Raw genomic sequence first — 14,577 nt, 5'->3', positions numbered from 1 at the left:
TTTTCTTGTTTTTCATTTAACCTATCCACATGTGTGTGTGTGTATCTCTCTCTCTCTCTCTCTCTCTCTCTCTCTCTATATATATATGTATATGTATATGTATATGTATATATATATATGTATATGTATATATGTATATATATAAAAAAAACATTTTCAACATATGGTCTAATGTTCGCCATGGGGCAAGCCGGCACCCTGGCCGAGAGCAGCGGCAGTCCAGCCTCTCTAGGCGGCCGCGCCCCATTCCCCGTCTGGCCTGGCGCCTTCGCAGCCCCTCCGGCAGGGGTCGCTGTCTCGCGGCTCCAGTCGCCAGCCGTCGGCTTCTAGCCGGCATCGACAGAGAGAGAGAGAGAGAGAGAGAGGGGCGATGGCGGAGCGCAGCAACCGCGAGGCCGGGGAGCGCGTACAGCCGCCGCCGCCGCCGGGCGCGGAGCTGTCCCGCGAGGAGAAGCTGCAGCTCCGCAAGGAGAAGAAGCAGCAGAAAAAGAAGCAGCGCCGCCAGGAGGAGCCGCCGCAACCACCGCCGCCGCCGCAGGAGGAGAGGGCCCCCCTGGTCCCGCCTGCACCCAGCACCGCTCCGCTGCAGCCAACCTCAGGTGGCCGATGGGGCCCGGCCCGGCCTCCTGGAAGGGGGAGGGGGGGAGGGAGGGAGGGAGGTGGGCAGACGCCTGCCCCACCGCTCCTCTCGGGGTTGCTTCAGCTGGAAGTCTCCCCCCCCCCCGTCGCGGTGGCAAAAGGCGCCCCCTGCCCTCGCCCCTCGGGTTGGGGTGGGGGGTGCCGCGCCCGGGGTTGGGGTTGCCAACCTCCAGGTGCTGGGGGAGAAACAGGCACCTCTATACCAATGCTAAAGGTTAGGAAAACGGTCTAGGAGCGAAAAACATTGGCGAACAAGGTGCGAAAAAACATTTACAAACTCCTATTGAAGATGGTGGCTTCTCACTCATGTGAAAATTGAACTTAGGCATACTTGGTACTCTGCTGAGACCTTTGAAAGGTTTTTTGCTCCTTTGTTTGTCTATTTTGTACATACCATGCGTTGGTTATACTGTGGTGACTTGTATTTGTACATTGCATGCTTATAGGAATCTCAGTAGCTTATATAAAAATTGCACCTTGTGTGTAAATGCTTTTCGCTCCTAGACTGTTTTCCCAACCTCCAGGTACTAGCTGGAGATCGGCTATGACGACGGATCTCCAGCCCATAGAGATCCGTCCCCCTGGAGAAAAATGGCCGCTCTGGCAATTGGACTCTATGGCACTGAAGCCCCTCCCCAAACCCCGCCCTCCTTTGGCCCCACCCCCAAAACCTCCCGGTGGGGCAGAGGGACCTGGCAACCCCGCCGGGGCCCTGATCCGCACCCTCTCTCTAGGAACGCCGCCGACCCCTGCCATGGCCGTCGACAAGGCCATGGGGGGCAAGAGCAAGGCCGAGCTGCGGGCGGAGCGGCGGGCCAAGCAGGAGGCCGACCGGGCCGTGAAGGCCAAGAAAGGAGAGCAGAGCCCGGCGGCGGCCTTGCCCGCCAAGCCTCGCCTCGTGCCCAGCGAGGCCCAGCCAGGTAGGCCTCTGCTTTCACCCCCGCCAGGTGGAAACGGCCCTCCCTGGGTCAGCCTCGCCCTTGACCCGGTTTTCTCTCCCCCCACACCCCCGTCTATCCCAGTGGTGAAGCGGCTCCCCGAACACGTGCAAGTGGACGACCCGGCTGCGCTCAAGAAACTGGCCAAGAAGCTGGAGCGCCAGCAGGTAAGGGACGGCGCTGGGGGTGATGGTGATGGGAATTAATACCCTTGTCAGAGGAAATGGATCGTTGGATATTAATGGTATGAGCGGTAGAAGCTAATTAATTGGTTCTTGTAGGCTATCCGGGCTGCGTGACCGTGGTCTTGGTCTTTTCTTCCCTGACGTTCCGCCAGCCGCTGTGGCCGGCATCTTCAGAGGAGTAGCACTGAAGGACAGTGTCTCTGTCCTTCAGTGCTACTCCTCTGAAGATGCCGGCCACAGCGGCTGGCGGAACGTCAGGGAAGAAAAGACCAAGACCACGGTCACGCAGCCCGGATAACTTACAAGAACCGATGAACTCTGACCGTGAAAGCCTTCAACAATATTTAGAAGCTCATTAAGGTTGCGCGCACACAATAAAGGCTCGCAGTCTGTTCTCTTAGCAAAAATCGACTTGTCTTACTAACATCAGGGAAGGGTAACTTGAGTTTTAAAATAATAAATTCCTTACTACATTCTAAGTTTCCTATCACTTCCCAGATTCATATCTGGGAGTTTCTACAGCTTAAGAAACACGTGGCTTATATGGTATTATGTGTGGCCACATCTTCACATAGTAAGATCTAAAATACAATGGCGGTGGCTGCTTCTTGCTAAACAAAGAAGAAGCTCCTAATATGCAAATACTTTTACAACTGTCCTGTTTAACCAATAGCTAGTTGACACATACTGTAGATCACATCACCTTTTGATCTGGTCAGCTTGGTTACAAACAATTTAACCTTTGACTGTCTGAAATACAATGAAATTCACTACGTTAAGACCCAACAGGGGGACCTGCTGGAATTGGAGGGGGATGGCTACCTCCAATAGAGTTGCACCTTGCTTATCTGGATTTGGTTTAGCTGTGGGAAGTAGCCCTGAGCAGTGGCGGATTGGCCAGGGTGCCAGCATGCCTGAAGGCGAGTGGGCCCTGTGGGCCCCCCTTAAACATTGGACAATATGTTGAAATGTTAAATGACTTTTTAGTAGCTTGAATATAATAGATTTATTTAAAATTATTTCTTTAAAATTTTAAAAAGAATTTAAAAATTCAGTTATTACAATCTGTATTTACATGTAGTATTTTTAGACCCAGTCCGCCACTGGCCCTGAGGTGTATGCCTGCAACATGTGTAGGGTGCCCTCGCCAGGATCAACGGCGGCCAACCCCAAAACATTTGAGGGACTAAGGCAGGGGTTTCTACTCCAAAGGTGTGGTTTCTGGGGAGGCTTGTACTCTGCCACTCGTAAGTTTTGAATTGGGGTGGCGGTGAGAGCTAGGCCAGTGTGGCCGCCTGGTCTGAGGTTGGAGTTGAGCTTTGGCCTTGGAGGAAGGTGATTTGGAGGCTTTAGGCAACTCACTTTGCCCTCCACCCCAGAATTATAAGGGGGCATGCAAGAACATTGCAAATCAAAACATAGAAATTTTGTGGGGTGATGGGAATCTGGTGAGTGACAGAGCCCTGTGTATGTGTGTGTAAACTGCCTTCAAGTCGCAGCCAACTTATGGCGACCCCTTTTTGGGGGTTTTCATGGCAAGAGACTAACAGGTGGTTTGCCAGTGCCTTCCTCTGCACAGCAACCCTGGTATTCCTTGGTGGTCTCCCATCCAAATACTAACCAGGGCTGACCCTGCTTAGCTTCTGAGATCTGACGAGATCAGACTAGCCTGGGCCATCCAAGTCAGGGCGACAGAGCCCTAGGAGAGGGTTAAACATAAGAAAGGAAGCTCTTACTGGTAGCTAGGAAGTGCAGATGCCATCCAACTCTGATCATCGTTTTCTGCCCAGGTGCCTTTGAGACCAGATTATGGTGCCAAAGTCAGCCTCTTCTCCCATCTGCACCAGTACAGTCGCAAAGTGTTGCTAACACAGCAAATGAGGTGAGTGGTGGTGTGGGGGCTTTGCAAACCTGCAAAAGGGACTCCCATCACAGTGAGACTCAAAGGAGGTGCCAAGAGCTGAACAGCTGAAGCTGACTGCTCTTGGAGAAGAGGGAAAGGTGAAGAACGCACCCTTGGCCATCCTGCTTAGGCCTGGATAAAGGCCCTGTTGAGACTGGGAACCTGCTACTTGCTTGCCTCGGAAGCTGTCAGCACTTAGATGCCATTCTTTGGTGGATCCCCTGTATCTGAAGAAGTGAGCTATTTCTCATGAAAGCTCATACCCTGCCAGAAATTATGTTAGTCTTTAAGGTGCTGCTAGACTCTTGCTCTTTTCTACTGCTACGGACAGACTAACATGGCTACCCATCATGATCTATCCACTTGATGTGTTCAACAGTTACCTGGAAGGGCTGTAGCTCAGTGAAAGAGATGCTGCTTTGCTTGTAGAAGGTCTTGGGTTCAGTTGCTGGAATTTCCAGTTAAAAGGATCAGGCAGTAGATGATGCGAAAGACCTCTGAAACCCTAGAGAGCCACTGCCAGTCTGAGTAGACAATACTGCCCTCAGTGGGCCAGTGGTCTGATTCAGTATAAGACAACTTCATGAGTGTTCAGTCCTAAACAATTAAACCTTTCTAATCCATTGAAATCAGTGGCTTAGAAAAGTATAGCTCTGTTTAGGTTTCACTGAGAGCCAAGCTACAAATGACACGGGTCCATCCTGTGGCTGCCTGTGCAATTTTAGAAGCATTTGTGGTTCTTTAAAAATTGCTGTGAGTCCCTGGTTTGGCATGGCTGTTTCTACACTTGGAAAGGCATGGGGGTGAAAACAAGAGCTCCTGGGGCCACTGCGCCATGCGCCCAATACATATTGGGGTCTTGTACAATTTTTTAAAAAACTACAATGCTTCTAAAGTGGCGTCAGCAGCCACGAGATGGACCCTTGGCCTCCTTCATTTTATTTTGTCCCTGAAAGCCTTGCCAAAGTGGGCCTCTCTCTCAGATTATTTTTCTTTCTGGAAGTTCCCGAAGATGTTATTTTTTTTCTGTTCAGGCTGCTCCTGTAGCTCACTGAGAAAATTCCCAGTGAGCCTCTGCTCATCTTGATGTTGACCTGTCTTAACATCACAGTCCAGACCTGGTAGTAAAAATGCCCACTAATAACCTCCTTCACCCCACCCTGCATGCACACTTTTCTTTTAAGATGTGTTGAGACGTGGGGTTTTGTGTGAATTTATTTTATTGTGTGAAATGCCTGGGGACATTGGGGGGAGGGAGCACAACCCCAAGATCCTGACACTGCGAAATCCAGCACAGCTAGTTGGTCTCCTCTGCCTTTTCTGCAGAGGAGAAGTAAGGGTAGGAAACAGACCTCAGCAAAGTGCAGAGAGCATAGCATAGCCATTCACAGCAACCCCACTGCAGTCAAACAATCATGGAGTGCTGTGTTGCTGCTGGCATCTCCATCTAATGGCATCTCCATTAGGGGAGGGGCTGTGGCTCAGTGGTAGAGCATATGCTTGGTATGCAGAAGGTCCCAGGTTCAATCCCTGGCATCTCCAGTTAAAGGGACTAGGCAAGTAGGTGATGTGAAAGACGTCCACCTGAGACCCTGGAGAGCCGCTGCCGGTCTGAGTAGACAATGCTGACTTTGATAGACCAATGGTCTGATTCAGTATAAGGCAGCTTCATGTTGAAGGGAGGGGCCGTGGCTCAGTGGTAGAGCATCTGCTTGGCATGCAGAAGGTCCCAGGTTCAATCCCCACATCTCCATTGAAATGGACTAGGCAAGTAGGTGATGTGAAAGACCTCTGCCTGAGACCCCAGAGAGCCGCTGCTGGTCTGAGTAGACAATACTGACTTTGATGGACCAAGGGTCTGATTCAGTATAAGGCAGCTTCATGTTGAAGGGAGGGGCCGTGGCTCAGTGGTAGAGGATCTGCTTGGCATGCAGAAGGTCCCAGGTTCAATCCCCAGCATCTCCAGTGAAAAGGACTAGGCAAGTAGGTGATGGGAAAGACCTCTGCCTGAGACCCGAGAGAGCCACTGCTGGTCTGAGTAGACAATACTGACTTTGATGGACCAAGGGTTTGATTCAGTATAAAGCAGATTCATGTGTTAATGTGTTAATCACAGGCAGATGGACTAAGCTTCCCTCTCTGACCCACATGGGCCAGGACACTTTTTTATTTCACTGCTTTTACTTGTTAAGCCATCTTTGGACCATTCCCAGAATTGAAATGTGGGACACAATTTTTAAATAAATAAAAATAAATTGCTGTAGATTAGTAATCTCTTAATTCCCGTCCACCCCCAGCATTCCTGCGTCTGTCATCCATCCAGCAGTGGTGCGTCTTGGCCTCCAGTATTCCCAGGGCATTATCAATGGCTCCAATGCCCGTTGCATTGCTCTGTTGCGTGTCTTCAAGCAGGTATGTGCGAGGGGAGCTTGTGGGGTTCTGCTTTGCTGGGAATTCAAAGGAACCTTCCCAACAGCAGCTTCTTTCTCCCTCAGGTCATTGCAGACTACACCACCCCTGCCAACGAGGAGCTCTCACGGGACCTGGTGAACAAGCTGAAGCCCTACATCAGGTGACAGGAGTTTAGGGGGTTTGCTTTTGGTCTTTGGGAAGCCAGGTGTTACTGGAGAGGGAGAGGTGTCTTGAAGGCTGGGCTGAGTGCTGCTCTCCTTTGCAGTTTTCTGAACCAGTGTCGGCCCCTCTCGGCCAGTATGGGCAACGCCATCAAGTTCCTCAAGAAGGAGATCTCAGGGTTGCCCGGAAGCATGCGAGAGGAGGAGGTGAGTTTGCTATTCCCCAGAGCTGCAGGATCAGGATGCCGCAGGGGTAAAGCGGCTGTCCTCAGGGGCATTTATTTGTTTGAGTGCTTTGTTTTTCTCCCCATCAATTGGACTCCAAGCAGATTATGTCAAATTTAAAAGCAAATACTGTCTCACAAATGCAAATAAAAGGAAACAAGCCACAATCTCCACTCATAGGCTGCCAAAGGCATGTCTGAAAAGTTCCACAGGGCTTCTGTGCAGTTTTGGCGTCCTCCGCGCATCTTTGGGAAGCCCATTTCATGGCATTGGTGTGGCTGCTGAGAACGTGCATGCCTGAACATAGACAGATCTTGCTGACCTGAGTGAGGAAGCTACCAATAAACCCAAGTATGATGATCGGAGCCAGTTTGCGGGCACATTGGGTAGAGGCAGTCCTGCAGCTATGAAAGTTGCAGGTCATGAATATTGGTTTTGGAGGTCAGATCATGCTCCACTGTAGCGCTGTGGGTTTGTCCTATCTATTTATTGACTTAGAAAATGTATATGCCGCCTCTCCAGAGACCTGCTCAAGGTGGCTTATGCCTAAGATAATAATACAAAGTCATTAAAACACAGCCATTAAAAACAAGCCAATGCCATTAAAACAAACCAGGGCATAACAACAACATGAAATACACACAAAGCGGCCTAAAACCATGTAAATAAAAATGATTCTTGGGCCAGAAGCAGACCAAAGCTGTTTGAAAGATAGAAGTGTTTTGGCCTGATGCCTAAAAGAAAGTAAGGTAGGTGCCAAATGAGCCTCATGGGGGGAAGGCATTCCAAAGGTGAGGTGCCACCACTGAAGAAGCCCTGTCTGTGATTGCCATCTGCCTCACCTCTAAAAACAGGATAACTGAAGATGATCTTAAATGGTGGGGTGGACAATACAGGTGAAGGTGGTCCTTTAAGTACCCTGGTCTCAAACCATTTACAGCTTTATATGGGGGGGGGGGGACCAGCACTTAGAAACAGACAGGCAGCCAGCAGAGATCTTTCAGCAGAGGGATGATAACAGTCCCTGTATCCAGCTCTTTACAGCAACCTGGTTGCCCCATTTTTGGACCAGTTGAAGGTTCCAAACAGTTTCCAAAGGCAGTCCTCATAAAGTGCATTACAGTAATCTAACCTGGATGGGATCAGAGCGTAAATCACTGCGGCCAGATCACTAGCCTATTTTACCAAATACATCGAGAGGCTTTCCTCATCCAGCCTGTCTCCAGTGACTTCTAATGTAGGTGATTTTCCAGGTAATAATTGTTGTATCTACTTAACGGCTAGCTGAGGAAATGTCCAGCAAATACATTTGTCTGTTCCTAGCTGCAGTACATCACTTCCTCTCCCCCATTGCCACTTCATTTCCCCTACTAGTCAGTGAGGTGGAAACTCTTTGGGGAAACAGACCTTCAGTTTGCCCTGCAAGGGGCAAGAAAGGGATTCTTTCCAACTTGGTATAGTGTGTATGTGTTGTTGGTGGTGGGGTTATCAATTTGAGCAATATAAGGAGTGTGGGGCTTTGATGTGGATCTCTCCAAATGTAACCAGACCCTCCTTCCCGCAACAGGCCAAGAGGGTACTACAAGAAGCCATTGACAAGTACGTGCGGGAGAAGATTGTTTTGGCCGCTGAAGCCATCTCCAAGTCTGCCTTTGAAAAGATCAACGACGGGGATGTCATCCTGGTATACGGATGGTACGGAGTTATGCCCGGGGGTGGTGGTGGTGGTCAGGATGGTGAAATCCTGCTGCCTGGGTGGAGTGGAGGGCAGAACTGCTACTGTGAATGGGGGCTGTTGATCCAGCCAAGTCAGGCAGCACCGTTCCATTGCTTGCCAGGGCTTTATTTATTAAGGCAATTTATTATTGTTTATTAATTAGGGGGGAAAGTATACCACCTGTCCAGGAACCTGCCTGAGGCGGACTACAAAATAAAAACAATTTAAACAAAGCGTTAAAAATATTAATTAAAACCCAGCATTAAAAACCCAGCTCAGCATAAAAGCATGGACCTTATAAAGCACAAGAACACATCATAGGCTGGTTCTAGATCCAGTAGGCTCTTCATTCAAGGACTGCAGGCCATGGGCTCAGAGCCAAGAGCCCTTGGCTTTTGCCAAAAGGTCTGTACTCTGCCCATGTCTTGGCTTTATACCCAGCGTAACTCCAACAACATCCAGGAGCTAATGCGGAAAAGCTCAAAGTAAGACAAAATTGTCCAAATTCTGCTTTGAGCAGGTAAATGGGTATATCACAGTCCCAACAGAGTAATAATATGATGAATAAACAGTAATGTTGATGGAAGAGACAGAACTGGATATCTGCCGTTTCGAAGGATAACTTTATCAGTCTACATATCATGTAATAAAGAGGAGGTTTGAGCATAAACAACCTTCCTCACATAGGACCAGCAAGTAATGACCGCTTTGGGTACTTTTCCAAAGACTGATGAACTTATCCTGGATGTTAGTTTGTGACGATATGCTTTCTGTCATCCAATTACAATGAAATCATTATGTGTTTGAATGTTTGGGATTTTATTGTTTATTGATAGCCTATCGTGCTGTTGTTGGGGTTACGTTTGGTATTTCAGCACTGGTTGGTTGTACTTGCTTCTTGGCTTTATACCCTGCAGACAGGAAGGGAAAGAAAGGGTCAGTCTTGATGTTCTGCAGCTGGCACCCTTGTTCGTAGATTCTCCTTCCGCATGCAGAGCAGGTGTTTACTGTAGCCAGTACAACACTGTCAGGGAGAGATGTGAGTTATCCTGTTGGCAGGAGTCACTTTGTGGTTTAGGTTCCTGACCCGGTAGCTGCCAAATTTCATTATATTTAAGAGTATATTGTAAATGAAGGGAGAAAGAAGCAGTGTCTTCCTGCTAAGGTGGGAGTTGTGGGAGTGGGCATATGGGTCACATGGATGGCAAGTTGGCCTGTGGCTTAGGTTCCTTGCTGTCTGCCTCTCTGTCCATTTGCCCGGCAGCTCCTCCCTGGTGAGCCGCACACTATGCGATGCCCACACCAAGGGCCGTGCCTTCCGAGTGGTGGTGGTGGACAGTCGGCCGCGGCTGGAGGGCCGGGAAACTCTACATCGGCTGGTGAAGCAGGGTGTCTGCTGCAGCTACGTGCTGATCAACGCCATCTCCTATGTGTTGCCTGAGGTGGGGTGCTTGGTGGGAAAGGGCAGGAATTAGGGACTGGAAGGGGAGGAGAGATGATGTGGGCAAAGGAGCTGGGGAGGTGCTGTGGCTCAGGGACAGAGCATCTGCTTTGCATGTAGAAGGTCCCAGGTTCAATCCCTGCCACCTCCTGTTAAAAGGATCAGATAGCAGGTGATGTGAAAAACCTCTGCCTGAGACCCTGGGTTGCTGCTGCCAGTCAGAGTAGACCGTACTAAGCTTGATATAGACCAAGGATCTGATTCAGTCTAAGGTGGCTTTGCTGGGCAGAGGAGCAAAATCTGGTGGTTTGATGGAATTAGAGGGAAGGGGGGAAGGTGGCTGCTCGCCCTGGATTTGGTATGGCAGCCGTTGGGAATAGGGAGAATTGATTGGATGGGGTTTCCTTTGGGGCTCTCGAGGATTTGGGAGGGGCTGTGGCTCAGTGGTAGAGCCTCTGCTTGGCATGCAGAAGGTCCCAGGTTCAATCCCTGGCATCTCCAGTTAAAGGGACTAGGCAGGTGAAAGACCTCTGCCTGAGACCCTGGAGATCTGCTGCCGGTCTGAGTAGACAATACTGATGGGTGAACAAAGGGTCTGATTCAGTATAAGGCAGCTTCGTGTGTTCATTTGGCTGAAAGGGAATTAACAGCCCAACTTGCCCACCCTGGCAGGTCTCCAAGGTTCTGCTGGGAGCTCACGCGCTGTTGGCCAATGGCTCTGTGATGTCACGGATGGGCACGTCGCAAATTGCCCTGATTTCCAAGGCCCATAATGTGCCGGTCCTGGTCTGCTGCGAGACTTACAAGTTCTGTGACCGGGTCCAGACCGACTCCTTTGTCTCCAATGAACTTGGTACGTTGTTACATGGGGGCTGCCCCACAAGGGTGGGGAATCTGGCATTATCCTGCTGGATTTCTGCCCTGCCCTGACTTTAGTAATCACAGGGGCTTATAGCACATGCTTACTTTGCAAGAATCCTGGTTGGGGAGAGGTTAGAGTAGCTGAGACCCCCAGGCCTGAGCAGGGAATCCAACTGCCCAGTGAGCAAATTGCTCTTGATCCTGGAGGCAGGCAGGACTGAAGCCCAAGCAGAAGGCATGTTAGCTGCTGCTTTCTACCTTGTCCAAAGGCTGGTCCAGCCAATTGTGCAATCCACATCTCTTGTGGTTCGGGCCAACAGATTGCTGTTTTAGGGTAGTAGGTGGGCACCAAAAGGTGGGGGGAAGGGGAAAGGTGACAGAGGTGGGACTGGGCAAATTCTAGGTTGGCCATTTGCGATCAGATCCTGTTTCTTCAGACCTGCTAAGGACTGGTCCCTGAAAGACAAGGATGTCATCAAGGACTTCGAAGTAGGCTTCTAGTCCTGGAAGCAGGGAGGGACTTTCTCCTTCACAGAACCCCAGCATACCCGCCTGGCTGTGCAAATCCAGCTGTGCCCCACTGCTTATGCTTCAGGGAGGGAGGGAGCCCCAGCCCACTTGTCAGCATGGCATAGTGGTTAAGAGCGGTGGATTCTAATCTGGAGAACCGGGTTTAATTCCCCACTCCTCCACATGAGCAGTGGACTCTGACATGAACTGGGTTTGATTCCTCACTCCTCCACATGAAGCCTGCTGGGTGACCTCGGGCTAGTCACAGCGCTCTCCGAACCCTCTCACAATGTGTCTGTTGTGGGAGAGGAAAAGAAGGCGGCTGTAATCCATTTTGAGACTCCTTAAAGGTAGAGAAATTCGGGGTTTAAAAAACAACTCTTCTTGTTTCCCTTGTCCCCGCAGATGACCCTGATGACCTGATAGTGCAGCACCGAGGGAAGGTCCCGCTGGCCGGCTGGCAAGAGAGCAAGTCATTGCGCCTCCTCAATCTGGTCTATGACGTGACCCCCATGGAGCTGGTGGACCTGGTGATCACAGACTTGGGGATGATCCCTTGCACCTCTGTCCCTGTTGTGTTGCGTGTCAAGAACGTGGAGCAGTGATGTGGGAGGGGGGTGAATAAACCTTGTGTGCCCTGCTCTGTGCCGTGTGTGCGTCCCTGAATTGAGACATGACTCTGAGCAATGCCCCACAGCATCCTCCCCTTCCCCTGCAGAATTGACTTTCTGGGGCTCAGTGGTAGATCATGTAGTAGGTCCCAGGTTCAGCCTCCGGTTTAAAGGATCGTGTAGGAGTTAATGTGAAAGACCTCAGCCAGAATCATAGAGTTGGAAGGGACCACCAGGGTCATCTAGTCCAACCCCCTGCACAATGCAGGAGACCCTGGAGAGTTGTTGCCAGTCTGAATAGGCAATGCTGGCTTTCATGAAACAATGGTCTGATTCAGTATAAGGCTGCTCCATGTGAGAACCATCTGCACAGGCCATCAACCTGGGAGGCAGGGCTCAGGCCAGGAAATTATGAAACCATAAGTGTGAGCAGTTGCAGAGTGCCTTTCCTTAGGCTCAACATCTGTGTCCTGGTTTGGGAGACAGGGCTGCCAGGCCTCCCCCTTGAAATTAGCCACAGCTTTGCAGGGGCCGTAATGTGTCCCTCCTTTTCCTGCTCTTCCTGGCAACGTACCAGCAAGACCTCTCTGGTGTGATTCCAGTGGATCAGAGCCTGCTGGCCTGTCTACAACCTGAGCCACACACGCCTTCCCCTCCACGTAACCGATGGCTTTGGAAGTCTGGCCTCTGCAGGCACCTGCGTGGCTTGATGCTGATTGGCCACGTTGAGCAGGACCCAACTCAGTTAAATCCATTATTGCAAGTTTGAGTCAGCCAAGAGTTCTTGTGTGATCTGGTGGAAATCTTCATTTTATAGCTAAGTAACCCAGTGTCAGCTGTGTAGGCTGGGCAAATCACAATGAGAAGTCAGGTTGATGAGGGGTGGGAGGGGGACTCTTTGAGGATGTGGCTAATTTCATAGGCCAAACATCAGGGAGTAAGGGTACCACACAACCTGGAATATTTCTGTGCTGCCTTTGCCTGCTCTCTGGACTTTGGGGACGCAAGACAGACAGTGCCTCATTTATTACTTTCTCCCCAGTGGGGACCCAAAGCAGCGTACATTGTTCGCCACACCTTCATTTAATCTTCACAACAACCTTGTGAGGTACCGGTAGGTTAAGTTAAGAGGGTTGACGCCCAAGGTCACCTAGCAAGCTTCCATGGCAGAGCAGGAATCCCAGATCGTACTCTTAACCTTCCCTCCATCACTCTGGCTCTCAGGGTCCCAATGGAAACAATCTCTCTTTCTAGCCTGAACCTTGGTCCTTTGAATGCAGACAGTGAGGTACCTTGCAGCACTTAAGGGACAGACAGTGTAAGCGTTGACCATGGTGTGGAGTTTGCCCAGAGAGGCAATGGGAGCTGGTACATGGAAGTTTAATCATCCTAGTAAAAGGAGATAGTTCTTTACACAATGAGTGATTAAAATGTGGAGTTCACTGCCAGAGGATGTAGGGATGGCCACAGGCATAGATGACTTTAAAAGGAAATTAGGCATTCAAGGAGGCTACTACTGTCAATGGCTACTAGCCATGATGACTAAAGGGAACATCCACATTCAGAGGCAGTAAACCTCTGAATCCCAGTGCCAGGAGGCAATGTCAGGGGAAGGCCTTGGTCTCTATGCCCTGTTGTTGGACCTCCAGAGTAATTGGTTGGCCACTGTGTGAGACAGGATGCTGGAGATGGACCACTGGTCAGATCCAACAGGGCTCTTCCATTTTTATTTTGGAGTTGCTTGCTAGTCAGGGCCATGTAGTGGAAGCCCTCTGTCCTTAAAGTGGAGTAAGCTGTAATTCTGAAATGGGACTTCTTTCTTGCTAACTTGCTCGTGGAGCTGCATACCCACATCCAAAAGCTCAGGTGTACGTTATGTAGGCAGAGCTCTTGCCTTTCCTTGAAGAGGTAGTTGGCAGCAACGTTGTGAATTGTATGTATTGAAATAATATAGATTTACAGTAGAGCAATGCATTATTTGGATTCTTGGGCTGCATAATATTCAATATAAAACTGTCAGCTAAATTGACTTAGAATATGCAAATGACAGGGAATGTGAAGATTATATTTTATATGAGCTTGGAGTTCAGAAGCTTCTAAGTGATTTTACCTACTTGTTCAAAGAAACCCTTTTCACACTGACAAATGAAAGCTTTCTGTGCCCATAACCCCCCTGTTGCTCCTACTTTACATGGTTTTAAAGGGGGGTGCTTTGGAATTACACTTATGCACCCATCTCTCATTACCTAGTGATACCATTTCAATGAGAGAGGCAGTTGGTTCTCCAAGGCACATGTGGAATTCACTATCACAAGATACAGCAATGGTCACTGGCGTACGTGGGAAAAGGGGGGTACATTTATGGAGCAGGAGAGGTCTAAACAGCTATTGGTCATAATAATGAAATCAGAATATTAAGCGCTGTGGTCAATAACAGCTGGGGTCTTTCCATTTTCCATTGATTTGTATATGGTCATTCCCTTCATCTGATGAAGGGAGCTTTGACTCTCGAAAGCTTATACCCCCTCCCCCAAAAAAATCTTGGTTTCTAATGGGCTGTTGGACTTGATTCTATCTGTTCTACTACAGACTACCCTTTGAAAATATTATCACTCCCGTTAGTCCAACACAGCAACATGAGGATTGTTGCCAGCTTGGTTGTAATGTCTGTTTTGAGAATGAAGTATCTGGGAGGTTGGTGGTGTGACCCTAGTATGCTTTTAACAGAAGAGTCAGCTATGAGATAATTAATGTAAGGAAGGATATTGTACCAAGGGTGTGATGGAGATTGGTTTGTGGGTTTTAGGTAAGATGGCAATTAACCTATAGGGAAGAGAATGGGTTACCGCACTTGTATTCCCAGTGATGTATTAAGAGTTTGAAAACGTTATAAAAATACTGTTCGCACTTTCTATGTATTCCCACCAACGTATTAAGAGTTTGAAAACGTTATAAAAAATACTGTTCACACTTT

General features: G+C 49.4%; 1 protein-coding gene across 1 annotated transcript; it reads left to right on the top strand.

Moving 5' to 3' along the window:
- Positions 1-370: 370 nt before the first annotated feature.
- Positions 371-11,603, top strand: EIF2B4 (eukaryotic translation initiation factor 2B subunit delta). The gene is made up of 11 exons (XM_056852621.1): positions 371-599; positions 1,374-1,559; positions 1,662-1,744; positions 3,553-3,644; positions 5,963-6,077; positions 6,161-6,237; positions 6,343-6,445; positions 8,031-8,158; positions 9,445-9,622; positions 10,294-10,474; positions 11,398-11,603. Exons 1-11 carry the CDS (start codon positions 371-373, stop codon positions 11,595-11,597), a joined length of 1,572 nt encoding a protein of 523 aa, XP_056708599.1. The 3' UTR covers positions 11,598-11,603.
- The last annotated feature ends 2,974 nt before the right edge of the window (positions 11,604-14,577 follow it).

Source organism: Euleptes europaea, chromosome 7 (assembly GCF_029931775.1).
Source record: "Euleptes europaea isolate rEulEur1 chromosome 7, rEulEur1.hap1, whole genome shotgun sequence".
Lineage (NCBI taxonomy): Eukaryota > Metazoa > Chordata > Lepidosauria > Squamata > Sphaerodactylidae > Euleptes > Euleptes europaea.
This window is presented reverse-complemented; position numbering and strand designations above follow the sequence as displayed.